The sequence below is a fragment of the Natator depressus genome, chromosome 7 (assembly GCF_965152275.1).
Source record: "Natator depressus isolate rNatDep1 chromosome 7, rNatDep2.hap1, whole genome shotgun sequence".
Lineage (NCBI taxonomy): Eukaryota > Metazoa > Chordata > Testudines > Cheloniidae > Natator > Natator depressus.
The window spans coordinates 33,796,218-33,821,625 of record NC_134240.1 but is presented as its reverse complement, the minus strand read 5'-3'; the positions used below and the strand labels follow the sequence as shown (position 1 = coordinate 33,821,625).

At 41.8% G+C, this 25,408-nt stretch overlaps 1 protein-coding gene across 1 annotated transcript in view; it reads right to left on the bottom strand.

The window, feature by feature from the left end:
- Positions 1-25,408, bottom strand: part of FAM120A (family with sequence similarity 120 member A) — a 118,013-nt gene that overhangs the window by 75,338 nt on the left and 17,267 nt on the right. The window contains exons 3-7 of the mRNA XM_074958100.1: positions 20,934-21,016; positions 4,687-4,815; positions 4,050-4,146; positions 2,164-2,261; positions 509-792 (exon numbers count right to left, since the gene is read on the bottom strand). Of these exons, the coding sequence (XP_074814201.1) occupies positions 509-792; positions 2,164-2,261; positions 4,050-4,146; positions 4,687-4,815; positions 20,934-21,016 (691 nt within the window). The remainder of the gene's footprint in view (positions 1-508; positions 793-2,163; positions 2,262-4,049; positions 4,147-4,686; positions 4,816-20,933; positions 21,017-25,408) is intronic.

The window sequence follows — 25,408 nt, the reverse complement described above, 5'->3', positions numbered from 1 at the left end:
CTACTCTCTGTGCTGTATCTGTTCTGTTGATGAGGGCCATCAGTCACTTTCTAGAATTGTTAATCCTTGCATAAACACTAAACTTCACTGCATGACTACATTTTCCCAAAGTTATAAAAGTGCAAAAACTGTAAGTTGAGCAGGGTTTTATATTTTTATCTATTAGAACTCTAATATATAATGCTGTGGAGTGTTTTTCCACTGTGGAGTTGAAGAGAGGAGGTTCTCATTTATCAAGATCTCACAATGCATCATTCTTCTTCTTAGGGAACAATGAAAAAGCGTAGGGTAAAAAAACCTGCTGGTAGTGTGGGGGTTTTTGTTTTGTTTTTTGCTTTTTAGAAAAATGGCTAGAGTACATAGATATATTGGCAGCCACAGTGACCCAGCAAAGTACAACTTTTCTGTCAGTAACCTGTACTCACAGGATATTGAAAAAGGTTCTGCTCATGAATAAGTATTTCAAAATATGTAAGGTGTTACTGAAATTATCTCATCCATTACTTACTTCACAGCACCTCCATTGCCTTCATCATTGTCAGAGGAAGATGATGTAGAAGAAGCAGGAAAATAGGTTGAATCCACATGATTGGGGCTCCCACTCTGAGCTGGGTTTATTGGAGAGGATCGTTCATACAATGGAGTATGTTTTCCTTCATGAGGAATGTTACTGTAGTTGTTCTGCTCAGAAAGACTTTTCCCACCTGCTTCCAAGGTGATGGCTGGCTCAGAGAGATTATATGGGTATGGACCCGGACCTTGGGCTCCACCCTGACTGGACATCTGTGGGGCCTAATGTAATTTTTTTTTAAAACAAAGATAACAACAAAAAGATTGATGTTATAATATGAATTTGGTTATTTAAATAGACTTTTTTTTTTTTAAACATATGAGTTCAGCCTTCCAGACCCTTCATGAGAAATGCTTTCATTGGAGTCTGCCGAGTCACTGCAGTTACAAGATGAGTTTGATCAATCAATGAGTTTGGGTAGAAAGTTGGCTAGATTGTCAGGCTCAACGGGTAGTGATCAATGGCTCCATGTCTAGTTGGCAGCCGGTGTCAAGTGGAGTGCCCCAGGGGTCGGTCCTGGGGCCGGTTTTGTTCAATATCTTCATAAATGATCTGGAGGATGGTGTGCATTGCACTCTCAGCAAATTTGCAGATGATACTAAACTGGGAGGAGTGGTAGATACGCTGGAGGGCAGGGACAGGATACAGAGGGACCTAGACAAATTGGAGGATTGGGCCAAAAGAAACCTGATGAGGTTCAATAAGGATAAGTGCAGGGTCCTGCACTTAGGACGGAAGAACCCAATGCACAGCTACAGACTAGGGACCGAATGGCTAGGCAGCAGTTCTGCAGAAAAGGACCTAGGGGTTACAGTGGACGAGAAGCTGGATATGAGTCAGCAGTGTGCCCTTGTTGCCAAGAAGGCCAATGGCATTTTGGGATGTATAAGTAGGGGCATAGCGAGCAGATCGAGGGACGTGATCGTTCCCCTCTATTCGACACTGGTGAGGCCTCATCTGGAGTACTGTGTCCAGTTTTGGGCCCCACACTACAAGAAGGATGTGGATAAATTGGAGAGAGTCCAGCGAAGGGCAACAAAAATGATTAGGGGTCTGGAACACATGACCTATGAGGAGAGGCTGAGGGAACTGGGATTGTTTAGTCTGCAGAAGAGAAGAATGAGGGGGGATTTGATAGCTGCTTTCAACTACCTGAGAGGTGGTTCCAGAGAGGATGGTTCTAGACTATTCTCAGTGGTAGAAGAGGACAGGACAAGGAGTAATGGTCTCAAGTTGCAGTGGGGGAGGTTTAGGTTGGATATTAGGAAAAACTTTTTCACTAGGAGGGTGGTGAAACACTGGAATGCGTTACCTAGGGAAGTGGTAGAATCTCCTTCCTTGGAAGTTTTTAAGGTCAGGCTTGACAAAGCCCTGGCTGGGATGATTTGATTGGGGATTGGTCCTGCTTTGAGCAGGGGGCTGGACTAGATGACCTCCTGAGGTCCCTTCCAACCCTGATATTCTATGATTCTATGAACTCTGGTTGTGGAAAGCAGGCTAGGTTTTTAATCTTCTTACCTAGATTTTCATGCATCTAGCAGACCACATTTCTAATAGTTATTAAGTCAAGAAAAGCAGAAGAAAATACTTGCCACAGGTTTTGCTTGTAGAGAGGTCTGTGGAATGTTGAGCATCTGAGAAGGAACATATGGTGGCACTATCCCAGGCATCCCAAACTGATTTGGTCTGGCTGTTTAATTAGCAAATTGGGAAAAGGGGTGGAAATAAAAATGGGAAAAAACACGATAGTACTCATTTTATATACTCATCCCCACACATGCAATCTGGTCAAAACGCAGTTGTCCAATGTATATTTTAAGTAACTAATCTATATGTTAAAAAAATCAAACCTCACTGAGTTTTACACCTGACCTGGTTATTTTATTTATTTATATATTTTGCCCTTACAGTTTATTTGTTCTTGTTTTATTCCCGTGTCTATTTTTACCATCCTGAGCTCATTTCTGTTTTTTTACTATATAATTCTCTCTACAACTCTGTAGTTTGTCAAGTCAATTTTAACTTGTTTTGGTTTCTCTCCATTTTGATTCCATTTCTCTCTCGTCATTATTCTGCCTACTTTTATTCTCCAAATCCCATCATATCTAGAACTTAATCCACACGACCCTTCAGTGAAAGTGGCTTGACAGTCTCAACATATTGCATTTCCACTAGAATACAGCAGAAGTAGTGGAACTTCAAGTTTCTAGACACTAACTGTAAGAATATTGGTTGTCCAACAAGCATTCAAAAGAGCAAAAACACTGTCAGCCAGTAGCAGCATGCTGTCTCTGTTAAGAAGAAACAATCTTATTTACATCTTCCTCAAAAGGATGCAAGGTAGATTAGTATACTGTAATATGAAAACTATCTGGAGATCACCTGCTTCCTCTCCTTAGAGCGTCCCTTACTCTCACTACCTTCCCTCCATACCAACCTGGGCTTGCAACCTACCCAACGTGCATTGGTTAATTAGGGTTAGCAGAACAGGGAAATCAGTGACAATAACTGTAATTGCGAGTAGAGATGGCACCAACTGACAGACTGAAAAACACTCGGCTATTTTAACCCTAATGCAGGTCTCGGAGGACTTAAAATAGGGTCCGTTTCACATGAGTTACTGCTCAGGAGCCCAACAGTGGCAAACAATAGGAGCCTAAAGGGGAGAGAAGTCCAAAAGTAGTGGCAACCCAGAGGGCTAGATGGAGACCACAGTGCCAGGGTGTTAACTGCACAGGGAAGAAGGAATAAAGGTAGATAAATGGGGACAGAGCCAAGTCAGGGTTGCAAGGAAGAGTTGTAGCAGCATGTGACTGCCAACGCCATTTAGCCTGCAGCACCAAGAGATAAAAAATGCACAACATATCTGAGCTCAAGTAACCTTCCGAGTACCTGACTCTGCAACCTTAACATACTTTTAATCTAGCCCTTCATTTATTACAAAGGATATACAGTAAGCTGGGAGGAAAATGTTTTCCAAGTTACTTCAATAGTTTGGTCACATTTAGTACTTGCATATTCAAGTTTTGGTGGTAACAGTTAACTTAAACTATGAACACCACATCTGTGAAACATGTAATTTCAGTGTTTTTATTTCCTCATGTATACAAAGGAAAAATCTCTCTCAGATAAAACTGGGGAGAAGCAAGAACTCTGTTTTGTGAAAAAAGTATAGTACACCTATTTTCCTGCTGAAGTTGCTGACCAGTTTTCACTTGTTAACTGTTTAAGGCTCCTGAAATAGACACTGTTTAGGATGGAAGACAATTAGTGTTGTTGCTGTAATCGAAACTCAATTTGGGGAATGAGCTCAACCTATTTTAAACGAAATGAAACCACTGCAGTGAATACTGGGTTTTTAAAGTTAATCTGATAAAAAATAGAGGTAATGAATATAAAGACAACTTCCTCAACATCGCTATCTTTTATTTAGGATTATCTCAGTCAGTTTTCTTATAAACAGGCTTTTGTTACTTACCTAGGTAATGTGGTAGATGAAATGGCATAGGTTTATTAGTCGCTGAATAATATGCAACTGCTCTCTTAAATCGAGTAACTTTGTCTTCTGTTCTAGACTAAAATAAAAAGTAAAACAGGCTTCGTAAACAAATATACCCATGTGACCTATACATCATGGCATAATATTGTAACATGCTTATCTATGCTACATCATACAATAATAAATATAATATCTATGGATCAACAAATTAACATCTTACTATGGCATACTGGTACAGAGAATTATTTTTAATAAGCATCATGGTGATTGAGTGGATACAAGATCCACTTTTATTAGCAATCACCATAGGAACAAAGCATATTTCGAGCTTAGAAAAGCAAACTTTGTAAGTGTGAGCTCTTAATGACAATGAACATAAATAAAGCTAAAAGACAAGGTGGAAAGAATGTAGTGTCATTTCAGTAATCATGTACCCAACGATTAAGTGCAGACAGGAAAGTGGATTTCTTTTCAAAACTGCTGAATACTAAGTTTTGGCAATCAAGACATTATATATACACACAAGAAATATGAACTTTATTTGTTTTCAACAAAGATCCACAACACAATTTTAGGTGAACCAAACCCATGTATTTTTGTGTTAGCCCTACTTTACCTGTGAATGTTGAAAAACATCTTTTGCTATGGCATCCAAATCTGTGGTGTCCTGAATATTACGGACGTACTCAGCTACAGCCTTGATCACTACATCACAAGGTGGTAAAACTAACTGGTGTGCACGTACCTATAAAAACACATATTTGTTAACATCTAATAGGCTTAAGTAACTCCAGAAAAGCTCCAAGACATTTTAGCTTTGTAATTGAGGACTAGTCTGACGGACCATTATAAATATATAAAACACAAATTCCATGCTACAGGGCAGATTCAGAGTGTGTGGATTTCTTGTATTTCAACTTTTCTGCAGACTTTTTTTTTCCCTTTGTGTTGCAAGGATAACCTTTAAAATTTGAAGTGATACAACAATACTTCTAGGCGGGTATTAATTGTCCCATACAATTCCATTAAATATTAGCTCTAAAACAATGATAGACATGTAAAATGTCAACAATTGCTAACTATTTTACTGCTTAACATTTTACTACTTAACATTTTAGAACAAATGCCCAGCTAGTGTGCTTTACACATTATAGTTACATTCATCTGAAGGATCTCTCCAAGGAACGTGGTTTCAAGTCTTTAAAAAATGCTCATTTAATTTTGACAAGGTTTGGTACTCAATTTACGAGTTTAAGAGGGACAAGCAGGAGAAAGCCTCGAGGGACAGGAAGATCTCCTTGGATACAGGAACTGAAACTCAGGAAGAGAAAAAAAAAGATATCTTAGGGGGTGTATTTCTTGTTAATACCAAGACTGTGAAATAAATCCATATTTTATTTAAAGCTGCTTGAAAATGTCTTAATATTTTTTTTTTGGGGGGGGGGGGGGAGGAAATAAGTAAGTTAGTAGAGACTTTTCCCTGAAATCTTCAAAACGTTTCATCAAATCTGGAGAGAAGAGAAGTCCACAGAATTTCATAAAATTCCCCATTGATTTCAAGTGGTCTTTCTGACTGCCTAGAATATATGGTAATCAGAAATATGACCATTCACATCTAATTTCTGAAGACTTTATTCTTTTTTATTATTATTATTTTTGTTTACACTGTGTACACCACAGTGAGCCTCCAAAGGTGGCTGGGATCCTGTAAGTGCTACTGTAATACAAATAATCAAAAAACCGCAATCACCAAAAGTTTAGGCTTAGTACACAAATGTCTGGATGGGATAAAGGACGTTCGCTATCCGTAAAGGCAAAGGGAATTTTATTTCTTAATTACTAGGAGTGAAAATTCATGTTACCAGTTCTTAAAAATACAGGTGTGAGGCAAGAGATGACTAATTCAGAATTCAAGAAACAAGGTGAAACACTAAATAATAAATTGTGAGCCACCCATTTACAACTGGTCGATGTGCTTAAGATTGTTCTGAAGAATTCTTCAGGCAATGCTAAGGCCTTGATCCTGTAAAGACTTTACTCATGTGCTTGACTTTAAGAATGTGTGTAAGGTTCTGCAAGTTTGGGGGGGCCTAAGTGATTTATTAGCCTAGTATATTTCAGCAGTCAGTTTCTCTCTTAGAAACTACACATTTACCTTTAAAAAAAAAAAAAAAAAAAGATTCTGACAGCACACAGAGAAAATTTTAAAAGCAGCCAGGCTCTCACAATCCTTAATATTAATGGTCCTGTATTGCAATACACCTGGACTATACTCTTCACATGCAGCTTGTTATCACAAACTGGATTCCAGGTGATGGTAAAGACAAAGGATTTTTAAGCAAGTTATGTTGTACATAAAAATAAGTAAAGAGATGTGTTTGGCTGTCTAAAGTTCTCTCTCTCAGATGCGCGCACATGCAGTCCGAAGGGGAGCACAGGATCTAGTCCAAGAGGCGAGTATAGCTGAACCACTCGGAAATAGCTATCATAATGTACTTCAATGTAACATCTTTGTAGGGTGGAAATACCAAAGAAACCCACCATAGTAGCATTTAACTTCAAAAAGGGAACACAAAAATGAAGCTAGTTAAACAGAAATTTAAAAAAACAGTCACAAGAGTGACAGGCCTGCAAGCTGCCAGGAAACTATTTAAAAACACCATAAGAGGTGTCTATCACAAACAAAAAAACCCAGAAAGATGACCAAAAAATATCACCGTGGCTAAACAGAAGAGTAATAGAGGTGGTTAGAGGCAAAAAGGCATCCCTTACAAATTGGAAGTCAAATTCTATTAAGGAAAAAAGAAAGAAGCATAAACTCTTGCAAGTCAATGTATAAATTATATTTAAATTATAATTATAAATTATAAAAAAGTATAATTAGGTGGGCCAAAAAAAGAATTTGAAGAGCAACTAGCAAAAAAAAAATTAAGTATATCAGAAGCATGAAGCCTACCAAACAGTAAGTGAGACAACTGGATGATTGAGGTGCTAAAGAAGCAATCAGGGAAGACAAGGCCATTGCAGAGAAGCTAAATGAATTTTTTGCATAGGTCTTCACTGCAGAGGATGTAAGGGAGATTCCCAAACCAGACCAATTATTTTTAGACAAATCTGAGGAACTGTCTCAGATTGAGGTATCACAAGGAGGTGGTTTTGGAACAAACTGATAAATTAAACAGTAATACCAGGACCTGATGATATTCACTGAAGAGCTCTGAAGGAATTCAAATATGAAACTGCAGAACTTACAACTATGATATGTAACCTATCAGTTAAATCTGCCTTTGTATGAGATGACTGGAAGACCGCTAATGTAATGCCAATTTTTTAAAAAGGCTCCAGAGGCGATCCTGCCAATTACAGGACTGTAAGAATAACTTCAGTACAGGAGAAACTGGTCAAAAGAACAGAATCATCACACACACAGATGAACATGATACATTGGGGAAGAGTCAACACAACGTTTGTAAACAAAAATCATGCCTCACACATTGTTTCAATTCTTTGAGGGTGCCAACAAATATATGGACAAGGGATATATGCACTAGAACTTTCAGAAAGCCTTCGGCGGGGTCCCTCATCAAAGGCTGTTAAGCAAAGTAAGGAGTTATGCAATAAAAGGGAAGGTCCTCTCATGGATCAGCAACTAGCTAAAAGATAGGAAAAAAGGATAGGAATAAACTCTTTTTTCACAATGCAAAGTGATAAATAGCAGGGTCCACCAATCATCTGTATAGGGCCCAATGCTGTTCAACTTTTTCATAAATTATCCAGAAAGGCGGTTAACAGTGAGGTGGCAACATTAGCAGATGAGATTAAATTATACAAGATAGTTAAGTCCAAAGCTGACTGCAAAGAGTTACAAAGGGATTGCGGAAAACTGAGTGACTGGGCAACAAAATGGCAGATGAAATTCAATGTTGATAAGTGCAAAATACTGCACATTGGAAAGCATAATCCCAACTACACATGCAAAATGATGGGGTCTAAATTAGCTGTTGCCACTCAAGGAAGATCTTGGAGTATTGTGGAGAGTTCTCTGAAAACATCTGCTCACTGTGCAGCAGCAGTCAAAAAAGCAAACAGAATATTAGGAACCATTAGGTAAGGGATAGACAATAAGACAGAAAATATCATAATGCCATTATATAAACCCGTAGTATGCGCACACCTTGAATACTGTGTGCAGTTATGATTGCCGTATCTCAAAAAAGATATTAGAATTAGAACAAAGAAGGGCAACAAAAATCAATAGGAGTATGGAACAGCTTCCATATGAGGAGAGAATAAAAAGACTGGGACTGTTCATCTTAGAAAAGAGAAGATTACGGTGGGGGGAGGATATGATAGAAGTTTTTAAGATCATTAATAGTTTGGAGAAAGCAAATATGGAAGTGTTATTTACCTCTTCACACAACACACAAACCAGGGATCACCCAATGAAATTAATAGGCTGCAAGTTTAAAACGAATAGAAGGAAGTACTTCAAACAACGCACAGTGTCAACCTGTGGAACTCATTGCCAGGGATGTTGTGAAGGCCCAAAGTATAATAGGGTTTACAAAACAATTGGATAAGTTCATGGAGCATAGATCCATCAAAGGCTATTAGTCAAGATGGTCAGGGACATGACCCCATGCTCTAAGCACCTCTAAACCTCTGGCTGCCAAAAGCTCAGACTGAATGACAGGGGATGGATCACTCTGCAATTGCCCTGTTCATTCCCTCTGATGCATCTGGCACTGGCAACTGTTGCAAGACAGGACACTGGACTAGACTGACCATTCTTCTGACCCAATATGGCTAGTCTTATGTTATCATCATATACTCTCACACATATGTTTGGGAACCTGACATTGTTCATAGATTCATAGACTTTAAGGCCAGAAGGGACCATCATGATCATCTAGTCTGATCTCCTGCACATTGCAGGCCACAGAACCTCACCCATCCACTCCTGTAAGAGACTCCTAACTGCTGGCTGAGTTACTGAAGTCCTCAAATCATGGTTTAAAGACTTCAATTTACAGAGAATTCACCATTTACACTAGTTGCAACCTGCAAGTGACCCGTGCCCTATGCTGCAAAGGAAGGCAAAAATCCCTCAAGGTCTCTGGCAAAATTCCTTCCCTACCCCAAATATGGCGATCAGTTAGAGCCTGAGCATGTGGGCAAAACCCACATTGCTGAACCATACTAGACTAATACATCACTTTGGCTCCAATTTTGCAAGGATTTAGGTGCTTAAAGTTAAAACCTGGATAGAGAGGAGGGTGCTTTGAATTAACAATTGCCACTATCTCATTTGCAAACTGGTGTGGTTTCTTTTTACTCCATTTAGACATCTCAATGCAAACATAACAGGCTGCTCTTCCTGCACGTTTAGTTGTCCCAATGTGTTCTGAAGAACATGGTTGGGCACATGACTAAACGATTCAGAACTGGAGAATTTGTGATCTGTTTTTTAACTGTTTGAATGCCTCCCTATGTCTGTGATCCTAATGCCTGGGAATGTTATTTTCAACCATTCCTTTGAAAAAAAATGTACACGACTCCCATATCCTAGAGCTTTTTGATTAGGTAAAGGACATTTGCTCAACGGATGGTCCCTCTCTCTGAAGTTTGCTACTTGGGTAATAAGGACCATAGATTTGTCTCTGGCCCATCCTGATGGAAGCTGTTCATGGAACTTGAAAGGATAGAGGAGACTGCTCCAAGCCTTCTCATCAAAAGGAAAGACTCCCCACTGACTTCAGTGGGCACTGGATCAGGCCCTCAGGGCATCCTGAAATCCAGTTCCATGAGAACTTTGGTTCCAAGAAGGTCTGAGAAGCCAAGAGTAGCTTCAGACTGTGCAGCAAAAGATCCTCTCTCTGTATGAAAAAAACAAAGAAGAGATGGTATCACCACCACCCCCTGTGGCTCCTCCTCCACAATATCTAAGGGTAGCAATAATGTCAGAGTTCAGTGGAAACAGGGCAGAAAGCTTCTGTTGCTCTGTCATACTAAGGGAAAAGTTTCTGGGCTGTACTGGTCTGCTCATCTCCTTTGCATCATTCAGGTGTCACAAACTGAGAAAACCAGCAAAGCTTCTCAGCTGGTGAGTCCCCTGACATAGAGGAGCCACAAACAGGTGTAGAATTTGGATAGTTGGCTCCTACATCAACCCTCACAGGGATAAGGCCATGGGTTAAGTAGACTGCACTCTGGAAATTCCCAGGGGCAAGCCCCTGGGAAACTCTGTTACCACACATACCTATACACATGTATGTGGGAGAACTTTAGGACAACCAACCCTTGGAGACCAGTACAAGCTGGTAGAGTTTAGAGCAGACATTAGTCTGCTCCAAAATCTGCCAAGACCCTGTCCAGAAAATCAGTGAGTTATGATCAACTCTCTACTGGTCCCCCACCTCCACTGCACCTTGCAGAGACTCTGTGTAGCAGAGAATGAACTTTCATCTCTGGTTAGGGCTGGGTAATCACCCTTAATGTAGAGTGGAAGATCATCTTCTCCGTCAAAATTACTCTGCTTGGTTCCAGTCTCAGTTCCACCCTTGGAGTCAAAGAGAGAACCCCCGCCCGCCTCTCCCAGCTCCATGTTCAATTCATCCAAGTAAGATCAGTGTTGAGGATTAAAATCCTTAAATAATAAACTCATGGTTGTCGCTCTTATGGCTTCTGAATAACCCTCCTGGACTAACCAAATTAAATTAGGAGGCAGTTACAGCCAGCTAGTCAAATCATATTAATGCTTTCTAATTAAAAAAATATGGAAGCGAACATCAATGAGACAGATAGATGTTGTCGCCATTTCAGATTAAACAACAAGGTAACAATTACTAACACACCCATGTCAACATCTGTAGTACTAGGAGTCACTGAACAGTAAGTACTACTAACCTTGAAAGGATTTGTCCCAGAATTTTGCACCCCCCCCCCTTTTTTTTTTTTTTTAAAAAGGACCATTACAGCAAAACTAATGCACATTCACCAACCTGTATACTCAAACAAAAAGGTTGGAAGTATCTGTGAATTGAATCCCCCTCTATTCTGTGTATTTCACTCTAGTGTAAGCACAAACATGGTGAAGAGTGGTTAAATATTTGATATACACAAGGGTAAACTTGGAACACAAACTGTATATGGGAGTCTGATACTGGAATCAGAATGGTACCTCTGCGGACAAAAAATGGATTCAGAAGCATTCGTAGTACATTGATGCCATCTACTGGATACCAGAGGAAAAGCAGTTCTGAACCTAAGAACTAAAATTGGACACCAGAAAAACAGATCTGGTAATAGAACCAATCAAAAAGAAAATATGTAACCCTTCTCCAACATCCACAACAAAAACCTGAGAAAAGATCTATTAACGATGTTCTCCAGCTGAGCCCAGTAGAGGGGGGTTGCTGTGATTGGAAAAAGCTACATAAGCTGCTAAGAGCTTTCCAATCACAGTCCACTCCAGACCCAAAAACCTGTGAACCAACCAGAGTTATTGTAGTCCTTTATGGCACCAACTGTGCTAATCACTAAATTGGACACTTTTTATTTTATGCTAATTACTTGAGTTCAGCACATCTGTTGTCCTCATTCCCATGAGAAAGGAGGGATAGGGAGGAGCGTGTTTTAAATAGTTGCCCACACTTTAAGTGTTCTCTGCAACCCTTCTAGTAATGAGAAAAAATTCAAATTATTGCTTAAACTGACATCCATTTTTCTGCAATGCTTCCTTACAAATCTATTAGGCCGAGTGAAAGCAAGTGATCCATCTTTAATTCTATATAACTTCCAAAACACAGTAATATTTAATAAACTTCAAGTAGCCAGGTTTGAGAAAAGAGGGCACAGAATGTAAGTATACAAGCACCCTGTTCAGACTCCAGAAATATTTAGTTCACAACACTGAGCATGCTCAGAAGCTTAATACAAGTACCTCAGCTGTGTAGTCATTCTGATGAATAATTTGTTAACAAGTACTGAGAACTGGAGGACAGTTACTGTACCTCACAAACAGCTCACATGAGCATTTTTAACTCTCAAAATGAGAGCCCTTTATAAATACATACTGCAAATTTAGAGATGCCTGCAGATATCTGGATTTTATTTGAACAACCATCCAGTCTATATATGGGGACAGGAAACAGTTACTTATACACAGTGCATCTAATATTTCAACAGCTTTTCAGAAAGAAATTTGAGAACAAAAAGTCAGATCTCTCTCAAAATATAAATATAAACAAAAGCGGTTTCCTGATCTTAGCAAAAAAGGTCAAGTTGCTTTGTTATGTACACCAAGAACCTTTTAAAACATCAATGTCATTTTCATTAGAATTCAAACTCTGAAATTTTATATTTTAAGATAAATTGCAAGACTTCTAAATACAAAGTTTATTAATAAAGTACATTTAAAGAATACACTAGTTGAGAAGTTAGTAAACTGCAGAAGCAAAGAAAAATTAGGAAACGGTCTCAGCAGCAAAAAAATTAAAAATTTGAAATTGTTTAATACAAACCTATTTTTTTATGATACTCTGAAAGTGTTTCAAAACAAAGGCATAAACCTTGAAATCATAATCTACTGAATATTCATCAAGTGGTTTCTTCTCACCCAGATAAGGCCTCCTAAACAGGAGATATAGGGGAAAGAGGTTTTAAATGGAAAATATTTGGGAAGGGTCCTAGTTTCTTTTCCCATTGAAAACATAAAAGTTCACATAAGACCGGCCAGACCAAAGGTCCATCTAGCCCAGTGTCCTGTCTTCCAACAGTGGCCAATGCCAGGTGTCCCAGCAGGAATGAACAGGTCATCATCAAGTGATCTATCCTGTCGCCCATTCTCAGCTTCTGGCAAACAGATGATAGGGATACCATCCCCGGCCATCCTGGCTAATAGCCATTGAACTTCATGAACTTATCTAGTTCTTTTTTGAACCCTGTTATAGTTTTGGCCTTCACAACATCCTCTGGCAAGGAGTTTCAGAGGCTGACTGGGCGTTCTGAGAAAAAATACTCTCTTTTGTTTGTTTTAAACCTTTGACTATTAATTTCATTTGGTGACTCATAGTTCTTGTGTTATGAGAAGGAGTAAATAACACTTTATTTACTTTCTCCATGCCAGTCATGATTTTATAGACCTCTATCGTATCCCTCCTTATCATCTCTTTTCCAAGGAGAAAAGTCCCAGTCTTATTAATCTCTCCTCATCTCCTCTTCACATTCCAGATTTGAAGAGAAAAGGAAAGTGCTCTTTTGGTACATTTTGGAAAGATTAAGAAGGGCGAGGAAACTAATTCTACATACACATTTTGTCAGAAATTGAGCCAGAATTCATCACCCCAAGTCCTGCAGCCGTGAGATAAAAATGCATTACATCAGCATGATACACTTTATCCAAAAACAGTACCACAATATTTCCAATGTAACTACAGTACTATGATAATATTGTGGAAGCTAGTGACCTCACACCTGGAGACTTGTAGTTTAGAAGCAGAACTGTAATCCTGGAACAGGTTTAATTTTCACCCTCTATCTGAAATCCATAAAAGTCCACAAAGGAAAGTTTCAGCATTTACTCTGTTGCTGCTGCCGGAGACAGGTATTCAACTTAATTTTATTCTAAAACTGTTGGATGAAAGGAACTCGAACACTTGCCAGGACAAATGGTATAAGAAAATAATAAAACCACAAACTAAACCTGAATTTAATGTTAATGGGAATTATTTGTGGTAAATAACGGTATAGTACAGCAAAAATTCAGTGTTATAGGAAGTAATGCAGAGCAAATAATACTCCACAAAACATAAGGTCCGGATACAAGATTCTATGATAAAGAAGAAGCTAATAAGCCATCTTTTGGAGGGGCTGAAAAACTGAAATCCTAACTACTTGTAGTAATTAATGATTCATTGAACTTTTGTAAGACTAGGGATGTTAATCTGTGTCTAGGCCTGAATTCATATTCTACCTATTTAAGTCCTCATATCACTTCAACTGGATTCAGGAGTCTTCACCTCCTGAACTACTGTTTGGTGTTCATGTGTTATGTTTCACTACAGCAATCCATTTGAATGGAAGGTGAGCAATGTATATCCACTTTACTTTTTAAGCCTAAAAATAAAAATTCTTTGCTCGTGTTTACAACCAAGTGGGTCCCAGAACATGTTCTAGGTACATGTTGAGCACCCATGAAGCACGTATATGCTACTACTACCCCATGTCTTCAGCACCATGCTCTAAAGGTACATCTACACTGCAGGGACTATACAAGCATCGTTACAGCATGGTAGCTAGGACAGCATAACCCTGTAGCGCAGATACAGCCCACACCAGTTAAAGGGTTTTTTCCATCCATGTAGGAGCTCCACTTCCCAAAGTGACAGTAGCTATGTTGACGGAATTATTCTCCTGTGGACCTAGCTGCATCTACACTGGGGTTTAGGTCAGCATAGCTACATTGCTCAAGAGCATGGAGTTTTCACACCTATCACTGATGTAACTATATCAGCCTAAAATTTAAGTTTCAGAGTAACAGCCGTGTTAGTCTGTATTCGCAAAAAGAAAAGGAGTACTTGTGGCACCTTAGAGACGAACAAATTTATTTGAGCATAAGCTTTTGTGAGCTACAGCTCACTTCATCGGATGCATTCAGTGGAAAATACAGTGAGGAGATTTATATACATAGAGAACATGAAACAAATCTCCCCACTGTATTTTCCACTGAATGCATCCGATGAAGAGAGCTGTAGCTCACGAAAGCTTATGCGCAAATAAATTTGTTAGTCTCTAAGGTGCCACAAGTACTCTTTTTTTTTTTTTTAAATTTAAGTGTAGACCAGGCCTAAGTGGCAGGAAGTTTACCTAGCCTGATTCCAGAGGTGAGAATAAGGGCTTGGGTACACTTACATTTTATAGCACTCTAACTTGCTGGCTCAGGGGCATGAAAAAATCACCCCCCTGAGCACAGCAAGTCCGAGCGCTTTAAAGCACTAGTGTACACAGGCTCCCAGCGCTCGGAGCTAATCCCCTCGTGGATGTGGATTACCAGGAGCGCTCGTGTGCGACCACACTTGCACTTCAAAGCGCTGCCGTGGGAGCACTTTCCAGTGCAGCCATGCCCTAAGTGTCCTTTTCCTGAAGAGAAGGAAAAGGATTGAGAAGAGCATCTTTTCCAGCAGTAGAAAATGAGATCGGGAAATGAAGACCTCCCTCCAATAGTTGAAAGAAAACCCTTGCTAGCACCTATGGGGTGGGAAGAAGGCAGAGAAAGAAGAGATGGGAAAAAACACTTCTACCAGAGAGAACTCTAAGAAGCTGTATGGAAAGCAATGCATGAGAAAGATCTTGTCGTGTTGCTAAAAATGAACTATGAGATGGAAGCAGAAAGGCAGACTAAGATGACAATGTCCTTTTTAAAATTGGTAGCCTTTAAAGTAAAGTGTTCCACAGGGGGGTGAGAGGGAAAGAGTGCTTTACATCCTTCAGCAACAATCCTGTGGTTGCTCCAAAGGTAAAATGAGAGGGTAAACAAAAGTACCCAAAGTACAAAAACAATGAGGTATTCATATGGAATTTAAAAGGTATTTAAATATGATACAAAGAAAACATTTTCCCCCAAACATATGCTACACAATTTACCTATGAAACTCACTGACAAAAGATACCAAGACCAAAAATTTAGGCGGTTTAAAAAAAAAAAAAAAATTAGACACTGATATGAATCAGGAGAACGTCTAGTTATATTTGATTTTTTCCCATACAGGAAATAAACCCACGTTTTAGTCACGGTTTTGGAGCTGTGCTCTGGCTCCGCTCCAGCTCCAGGCAAAAACCTGCAGCTCCACTGCTCCAGAGCTGCTCCACGCTCCAGCTCCGGGCTCTGCTCCAAAGCCCTAGTTTTAGTGCCTAAGCCAAACTCAAACTTACAGTGCATAAAAGAAATTTCCCCTATGGCTGGTTATTCCATATGCATGTGGTACTTGCCATTTTTACAAATAGGATACTGCATTAGATAGAACAGTGTTCTGATCAGACATGGCAATACCCATGTTCCCAATCAAACAGGATAGGTCCATCAATGGCTATTAGCCAGCATGGGCAGGATTGGTGTCCCTAGCCTCTGTTTGCCAGAAGCTAGGAATGAGCAACAGGGGATGGATCACTTGATGATTACCTGTTCTGTTCATTCCCTCTGGGGCACCTGGCACTGGCCACTGTCGGAAGACAGGATACTGGGCTAGATGGACCTTTGGCTCTACTGGGTCAGACTATTCTTATGTTCAGCAGGGAGGTTTCTGGTCAGTTGAAGTTTGTTTGGTTTTTCCTTTTTCTTTGGGGTGGTGGGGCAATTTCCCCCCAATCCTGATAGGTTTAGTTTAATGCTTGCTGCAAGTGAGAGGTACATCCTCTCCCTCACACTTCTCCATTCCATTAGAGTACTCCATAGAGAGACAAGCTGCCAGGTTGTGAGCTCTCTCATTCTCTAGTTAGCAGGGAATAAGAAAGGGTTAAGGGTTCCCTTTTCAACACTTGGACTGTTGGATGCTCAGGTTAGGGATAACTGAATTAAGATGCAACACACATGACCCTTGGTTTTCATGCATCTTTAACCTTTCCTGTCATCAAAGGGTGCAGTCAGAAATAGTCTACTTTGTCAGCTCTGTCATTTAGTGATTTTTAGATCACAAAATACCCTCTGAGAGGCCTTAATCCTAGCTCGTTGGAACCTGTCTGAAACTGAATCTACCAATCTTGGAGGCTGGAAGTGCGTAACACCCATGGGTTCAGCTTTCTGAAGAGATATGACCAATTTACAGGATGATATGGGATATGTCAACCCAAGTAAGAAGAGTTGGGATTCCATGGAGATAAGGTTGTTTAAGAGAGACTTTTTACCCTAATTGAACAGCTGACCAGGAGCCTTAATCTGAAAGATGGAGATCTTGGAGAACCAAAAGGATCTGTACCTTAGGAGCTCAATGCCCTGGTGTAGGACTTTTTTTTTTTTTTTTAAATCATCATTATTCCAAAATAGAATCCAACATCTCCAGGTAGATGAGACCACTCTCAAAATAGATTTCCAAGGACCCATAAAGATTAAAATGGACTGTAAAGCAGGGATTATGCTCAGATAGTAATTTAGGCTGAACAAACAGCTATGGCTCTATTAAGGTAGTTACAGAAATTGTCATCAGGGAATACTTTTCATTTAGATTTCTTTTAGGTTAGGATATAACCTTTGTAATCAGTCTCTCTGCCTACTGAGCCCTGTGGCTGCAGACAGTTTGGTGAGCTGATCTCTAGAATTGCCTTAACTGGAGGACAATTTACCTCAGATTAGGATGGCAGATCTAGTATAGTTTTGCCAGATCCTCCCCTGGGGCCAATCCCTTCAGAAGCAAAGTAACAATGGGGCTAGGTTCTAGGACTACATTCCTTACAGACCTACAAGGAAACTGCCCTTCACTGGTGCCAAATTCTCCTGTATTGCCCAGTCCAGCTCATTCCAGGACAAAAAGATCAGTCCAGTGGAGGAAAAGGTGCCAATTCCCCTAGCCCCAACTCAACATGAAGAGATGTGGATCTATATGCTCCATCCTCTAATCAAGTGATCATTCCAGGCCTTTGCACAAAAAGGGCCCTTATTATGACTGATCACCGGGTGCTATAAATGTGTCTCAGGTACTCAGCAGTATTTGCATAGATAATAGCTCTTTTCTTCTCTATTTCCCCTGAAAGCTCTGTTCAAAAAGAAGTCTGTACCCAGTATATGCTAGATTACTCAATTCAAAAAAATGTAGTAGTATGATTCCAGCCTTCTTGGGCAGGCACTGTGGCTGAACTCTCTCTCACCACGTCTAGCGGTTTCTGTCCCTTCTCAACCTAAAATCAGTTTCCTGCTCCAGGTGCCATTAAGGAAGTCATTGCTCTCTATCGATTAGCAGGATGCCTAATCTCGTTCATTCCAAACATGATTATTTATCTGTAGCACTGAAAGCATGCCAGGGACTTTACAAACACAAACAGCCAAAGCCCTTGCCCCGAAGGGCTTATGGTCTAAATAGTTCCTTTGCGGCAGCAATAGCAGTTCAGATCTCTTCCCTTTAAACGAAGCACAGCACTCCACACCGTTTCCAAAGGGGAAGGTGGTTCTTGCTGTGGCCCTCTGCAGGGCAAGGCTTTTTGTTCACTTGCCTCTAGCTGACTGAATGAGGGCAAAGTCAGAACAGCAAGGTTCAAACCTTCTAGAAGTGAACAGCTAGCAACCGAGCCAAGAGAACTTTACTGCTTGGAGTTTTGATTCCTCTCCTTTGTCTCCACAAATTATTAATCAAGACAATTCTAATTGAGTTGGTTTGGCCAGTTAACCCTTTGAAAAAGGGCAAAAAGGTTATTCTACTTTTGCTTTTCCCCACCTCACCCTGCTAATTCTTGGGCACACTGAAAAGTGTAATTATTAAATGTTATCCAGCAACATTGGTGCTTGTTTTGCCTCCATTCCATGCTTCTGTGTGAGCTGATAAGTAAAGCTTCATTTTTTATAGCACTATTACTTTGCTACTGCATAATAAAAAGGGCAAAGAATGTCACAAAGAAAACAACTCAAGGGACCCTAATTTATCAAGTCTCTGTTTTTCTTGATAAAAAACCCAGTCTTAGTTTTCTGAAGCACTGAGGCACTCCAACTTAAGTCAAAGGAAGTCAAGGTAACCAGCACCTCAAAAAAAAAAAAAAAAAAAAACCACCACACAGTTTTCACACTGTTAAAATGATCGGAAATTTTCTAAATCCCAAATTTTCTTGGGAGGGAATGAGAGGTCCCTACTTCTTGCAGCTATAGGGGGTGCAAAATAATCAAATTCCTAGTGACCATAAACTGATGCCAAAAAAAACCTGAGCTCCCAAGCTGAATCCAGATATAGTGACCTGATTTGGAATCACAGCACCTTCCCACTTCCAACATCGGACAGAGACCAGGCTTTTCACCAAGGTCATTGCTCCAAGACCTAGACAGTGCCTAGCCCCTCTCCCCACTCATTTTATTAAGTCTATGGCTTGTAGATGTGCCTGGCAGGGCTGGTTGGTTGGTTTTTGTAGTGTCTGGAAAAAAATAAATTCTGTGTTTTGTTTTTGCCACACCTGCAGTTAACCAAAAACCCACTACTCCCAGCGCTGCAATGACATCACTGATGCTACTATGTCAAATGGAACTAAAGATGTTAAGCCATGTTAAGTTAGTTCTCTTGGAAACTCAGGAAGGCAATATCTGTCAAATGGAAAAGCAAAAAAGCAGTTGAAAGAAACTGAAGAGTAAAAAAAACCAACAACTTTTTAGGAAGTATCTGACTGGGGTCTTTTAAATAAAGAATAAAGTGAATTTAAAAACAAACAAGGCAGAATACATCTTAATTAAAATATTTTGTTTTCATAATAACCAAGTGAAATTTAGCATATATTTGGCAAGTATCTTATGGAACATGACTGTGGTCATACTGTTCAAAGCCATATTCTGAATTGGCTATTTTGATCTTTGAGTAATGTTATACCTGTAAACCAGTTCCCACTGGTGGATATCTGGGATCTCAAACAAAAAGGAAAATCCCTATGCCTCTTTAAATAAGAAAAAAAAGATGTATTTATACAACTCTGAGGATTTCTCTTCCATTAAACTAACTACCGATTCCACTTTTTTCCATTCTCTGGACTCCATCACAGAATGATCCTTTCATGGATGAATAACTGTCCCTAATAATCTATCTAAAGAGATGGAGAAGGGCTTTGTGGGTCTCTGATGGTTTCCCAACAACGGTTTAAGAACCAGTGGACTAAAAGATTATTCTGAAGAGACAGGAATCCCTCTCTTCCTCCCCTAAACTTTTCAGCTTAATACCTGAATTGGGAGCCTTAAATCTGTCTCCAAATTTAAATTTCTAAATTAAGCTTTAGCTTGAAAAGTGCTCCACCACCTCCACATTTAGCTGGGATGGCAAAGAAAATGACTGTTTCTTTGATGGCAAAGAAAATGACTGTTTCCCTTACAAGTGCCACTGCTACCTCTCTTGCAGTGGCATGTCAAAGTATTACTTTATCACCCAGCCCCAGTTTTCAAGAGACAAAAAGCAACTTTTTTGGTGTGATTTTTTTTTAATGGATTTTCATTAAAAGTTGCCTGGCTCTTTTTTTCAGGCTATACTTGATACAAAAAAAGCCAGGCAATTTTTAACGGAAAATGTAGGTCAGAAAGTTGAGTGCTTAAGCTGTAAAGTTCAGGACAGGGGAAAAGTTAAGTAAACTGGGGTAAAGAAGAGGAAAGAGTGACAGTTCTGAACTACTGCCATGATTCCATCTCCCAGTGAACCCAGCTGCCCTTTCAGCAGCAGTTTTTGGCTTACTACTACTTTTAACTCTCAGAAGAAAAAGGTTCTTAAGTTAGTATTTAACAGAAAGTAAGTATTAAACCGGTCACTGAGCCATGAATTGCTACAGACAGGACAGCCAAACTCATGGGAAATCAGAGGGATTAGACATCTAAAGAAATTTTAAAAGGTTTTTTAAAATTATATACAAAATTTTAAATATATTGTATTACAGATAAGGGGCCAATTTTAGCATTGAGGTAAATGACAGTGAAAGTAGGTAATTAAAAGGTGTGCAGACTAAAGTACCATACCTTGCACCAAATTGTCATTAGAAAGCTATTGCTGTATTTCTCAGGAGCTGAAAGTACCTGGTCTTCATTATTGTACCTCAAAAAGCACCTAAGGTGTGAATCAGCTGCCTATGAAGTATATACTGCTGTGGTTTGTTGCTATAATGGACTATAATGTTTAATTGCTAAAAATCAGATTAGGTTTGTACCTTAAGTGAGGCTAGTGGATGTTCTGGACCAAGTAAACTCCAATGAAAGGAAGCCAAATCTTCATCAGGAAGAATGTGATTACCTAGAATATACAACATGCAGAACTTTAAAAAAAAAAAAAAAATAGTACACCTTTAAAAACCAAACACTTTGTATAAACTGATTCTGCAGCAAAACTGATTGATGCAGCAAAGCAGATTTGCAGTCAAACCCAAATACACGTAGGTTTATCCTAGGGAGCAGGGGAGGAATTAAGTTTGTAAACAAAAATCTATTATTTCATAAAGCCTAATTAAAAAACGGTTACCTACCTTTCGTAACTGTTGTTCTTTGAGATGTGTTGCTCATGTCCATTCCATTCTAGGTGTGCGCGCGCCCATGCGTGCAGTCGGAGATTTTTGCCTTAGCGGTATCTCTAAGGCCAGTTGTGGTGCCCCCTTGAGTGCCACACTCATGCAGCGGTATATCAGGCGTCGTTGGCCCTAAACCCGCTCACTCAGTTCCTTCTTGCCAGCAACAGAGGGGTAGGAGAGTGAGTAATGGAATAGACATGAGCAACACATCTCAAAGAGCAACAGTTACAAAACATAGGTAAACATTTTCTCTTCTTTGAGTGCTTGCTCATGTCAATTCCATTCTAGGTGACTCATAAGCAGTACCAATGGAGGTGGGCTCAGAGTTCACGGTCTTGCAGCTTTCAGCACTGCTCTGCCAAAGCCAGTGTCGTCTCGAGCTTGTTGGGTAATCACAAAATCAGATGGGAACGTGTGGACAGATGACCAGATAGCGGCCCTACAGATCTCTTGGATTGGTACCTGTGCCAGGAAGGATGCTGACAACGCTCCTACCCTACTCAAGTGTGCTGTCACGATCACAGGCAGAGACACCCTCACCACCTTATAGCAGTAGCAGATGCAAGCCGTGACTCAGGATGAAATCCTCTGAGCAGACAGTGGGCGACCTTTCATTCGGTCTGCCACCGCAATGAACAACAGCATTGACTTACGGAATGGCTTTGTTCTATCTATGTAGAAGGCCAGTGCCGTCCTGACGTCCAGGGTGCATAGCCTGCTCTCCTCATCTGATGCATGAGGCTTTGGAAAGAAGACAGGTAAGTATATGTCCTGGCCCGTATGAAACTGGGAAATTACCTTCGGCAGAAACACTGGGTGCAGTCGCAGGTGGACCTTATCTTTGTAGAAGACTATAGGGCAGCTCCGAAGTAAGCACCCTAATCTCAGACACCCTGCAGGCCGATGTTATCATGACCAGGAATAAAACCTTCCAGGAGAGAAGCAGGAGAGAGCAGGAAGCCAACGGCTCAAAGGGAGGCCCCATGAGCCTTGACAGCATGACATTGAGGTCCCGGGAGGGGACGGGATCCTGGCTGTGCGGGTAGAGACGCTCCAGACCTTTCAAAAAACCTTTGTAACCAGGTTGCTGTCATGTCATGAGCAAAGATCGACCTGCCTTGGAACAGAGGAAGGAAAGCCGAGATAGCACCCAGGTGGACCCTGATCAATGACAGGGACAAACCTTGGAGTTTGAGGTGCAGCAGATAATCCAGGATCTCCTGCAGAGGGGCCTGCTTGGCTCGAATACACAGTTTTGAGGCCCAGCATGTGAGCCTTTTTCATTTGGCCAGGTAAGTCACTCTGCTAAAAGGCTTCCTGCTACCAGACAAGTCCTGCTGGACATGTGCCGAGCGAGCCCATCCGACTGCACTTAGCCATGCAGTAGCCAAGCCATCAAGTGCAGCGCCAGCTGGTTCGGATGCAAAAGGCTACCGTGGTTCTGGGACAGCACAACTGGACAGAGGGGCAGCTGCAGCACAGCAGCTACTGAAAGGGTCAGCAACGTGCCAAACCAGGGCTTGCAAGGCCACGTAGGGGCTTTTAGGATAATTCCTACCCTGTCTTGCTTGATCTTCACAAGGACCCTGTGAATCAATGGCACTGGCAGGAAGGCATACATCAGCACCCCCGACCAAGGAATGAGAAAGGCATCTGACAATGAGCCCCGGCCCATCCCCCAGACTGAACAGAACACGTGGCATTTTTTGTACTGCCTGGACACGAACAGGTCCACCTAGGGAGTCTCCCATCTCTGGAAGATTATGCTGACCACCTCTAGATGGAGGGACCACTCGTGGCGAGATAAGAAAGTCCTGCTGAGGTGATCCACCAGGACATTCCTGGTTCCAGGCAGGTGCGCAGCTATCAGATGAATGGCATGCTGCACATAAAAATCCCAAAGGCAGAGAGCTTCTTAACAAAGGGCCAAAGACCTGGCACCGTCCTGCCTGTTGATGTAATACATCACGGCAATGTTGTCCATCAGGACCTGCACTACCTTGCCCTTCAGGTGGAGCAAGAAAGCCTGGCAGGCCAGGTGAACCGCTCTAAGCTTCCTGACGTTGATGTGGCGGGCCAGATCTTCCTGCAACCAGCAGCCCTGAGTGCTCAGCTCGTCCAGGTGGGCTCCCCAGCCCAGGTCCAAAGCATCGGAGACCAGGGTCAGACACGGGGATGGGGTTGCTAAGGGAACTCCCTCCAACACCAACTCGGGGTCCAAACACCAATCCAGGGACGTAGATGGACTCTAGGCACGTTTTCAGAGGCCACAGATGGAGCCGAGCATGGCTGACCACGTACATACATGTGGCCATGTGACCTAACAGCCGCAGGCAGGTGTGAGCCATGGTGAGCGGGTGGTTCTTACCATGGGAGATCAGGTCCAACATGGCCTAAAGATGCGTTTCCGAAGTAAAGCTCTGGCTCGCGTGGAGTCAAGAACCACGCCAATGAACTGGACAGGCTATTGGAATGAACTATGGACTGGAATGAACTATTCGCTGGACAGGCGTTAAGGAGGATTTTTTCTCGTTTATTAACAGGACCAGGTTGCGGCAGGTGGAAGGTACCAGATCGAGACTCCTCTACACTTGCTCCCAAGACCTGCCCTTGATGAGCCAGTTGTCGAGGTACAGGAAGACCTGGACCCCTCGATGTCTCAGGTAAGCAGCCACTGGCACCATACACTTTGTGAACACCCTTGGGGCTGATGAGAGGCCAAAGGGCAGCGCCGTGAATTGAAAACGGCGTCCACCCACTAAGAAATGCAGGAAATATCTGTGACCTTGGAATATGGAAATATGCAACCTTCCAGCCGAGGGCGGTGTACCAGTCTCCTAGATCCAGGGAGGGGAAGATGGAGGCCAGGAAGACCATGCAAAACTTCAACTTTCCGAGAGACTTGTTGAGGCGACGCAGGTCCAGAATGGGTCTGAGGCCCCCTTTTGCTTTCGGAATTAGGAAGTAGAGGGAATAGAACCCTTTCCCTTCATGTCCCGAGAGACCTCCTCCACCGCCCCAACGTGCAGGAGGTTCTTGATCTCTTGGATGTGGAGTTACTCATGAGAAGGGTTCCTGAAGAGGGACGGAGAAAAGGGGGGTTGGGAGGGAGAGGCAGTCGAAAATTGTAGGGTATAGCCCCAAGATACTATGTCCAGCACCCAGTGGTCAGAGGTGACCTGCGACCAGGCCAAATGGTAGGGATGAAGACGATCGAGGAAAGAATGAGGTGAATCTGGGGAATTGACTGGGGCATCACTCTTGAGCGCACCTTCAAAACGAGCGCTTCTGGTCCCCGGGATGCTTTGCCGGACTGGGCTGTGCAGGTGAGCGGGAGGAGGAAGGGCAGTGACGACTAAAGCTTGTGTCTCTATCCCTTCTCCTTGCAGGCCCCTGATGAGGCTTCCACGGCCTTGGCAATGGGGTGGGGGGTGGAGGAACTGCTTCCATGCAGACTGCGGCGTATGCATGCTCGGCGAGTGAAGGGTGGCCCAAGTGTCCTTTAACCCATGCAGCCTCCCATCAGTCTGCTCCAAAAAGAGACCATTCCCATCTAATGGGAGGTCCTGGATAGAGGTCTGCATCTCTTGGGACAGGACGGCGGTCTGAAGCCAGGAGCTGTGCCTCATGACCACCACAACCATCCTAGCCGCCGAGTCCACCATGTCCCATGCCATCTGGAGAGAGCACCTAGCCGCCGCAGTGCCCTCCTCCACCAGGGTGCCAAATTCCTGGGCCAGAGGGAGGGACTCCTTGAACTTACGGAGGGAGTCCCACAAGTTAAAATTGTATCTGCCCAAGAGTGCCTGATGGTTCACCACCCAGAATTGCAGGCTGGCTGTTGAATACATTTTTCTCCCAAAAAGGTACAGTCCTTGGCCTCTATTTTTGGGAGCTGAACTAGTGTGCCCCTGCTTGTCCTATTCGTTGGCTGCCAAGACAACCAGCGAGCCCAAAGGGTGGGGGGGGTATAAAGGTACTCAAACTCCTTGGCCGGGACAAAGTACCTCTTTTCGGCCCTTTTGGAGGTGGGAGGGATGGACAATGAGGTTTGCCAGAGGGATCCTGGCAATGTTCAGAACCCAGTCATGCACTGGTAGGGCAACACGTGCCAGGGTGAA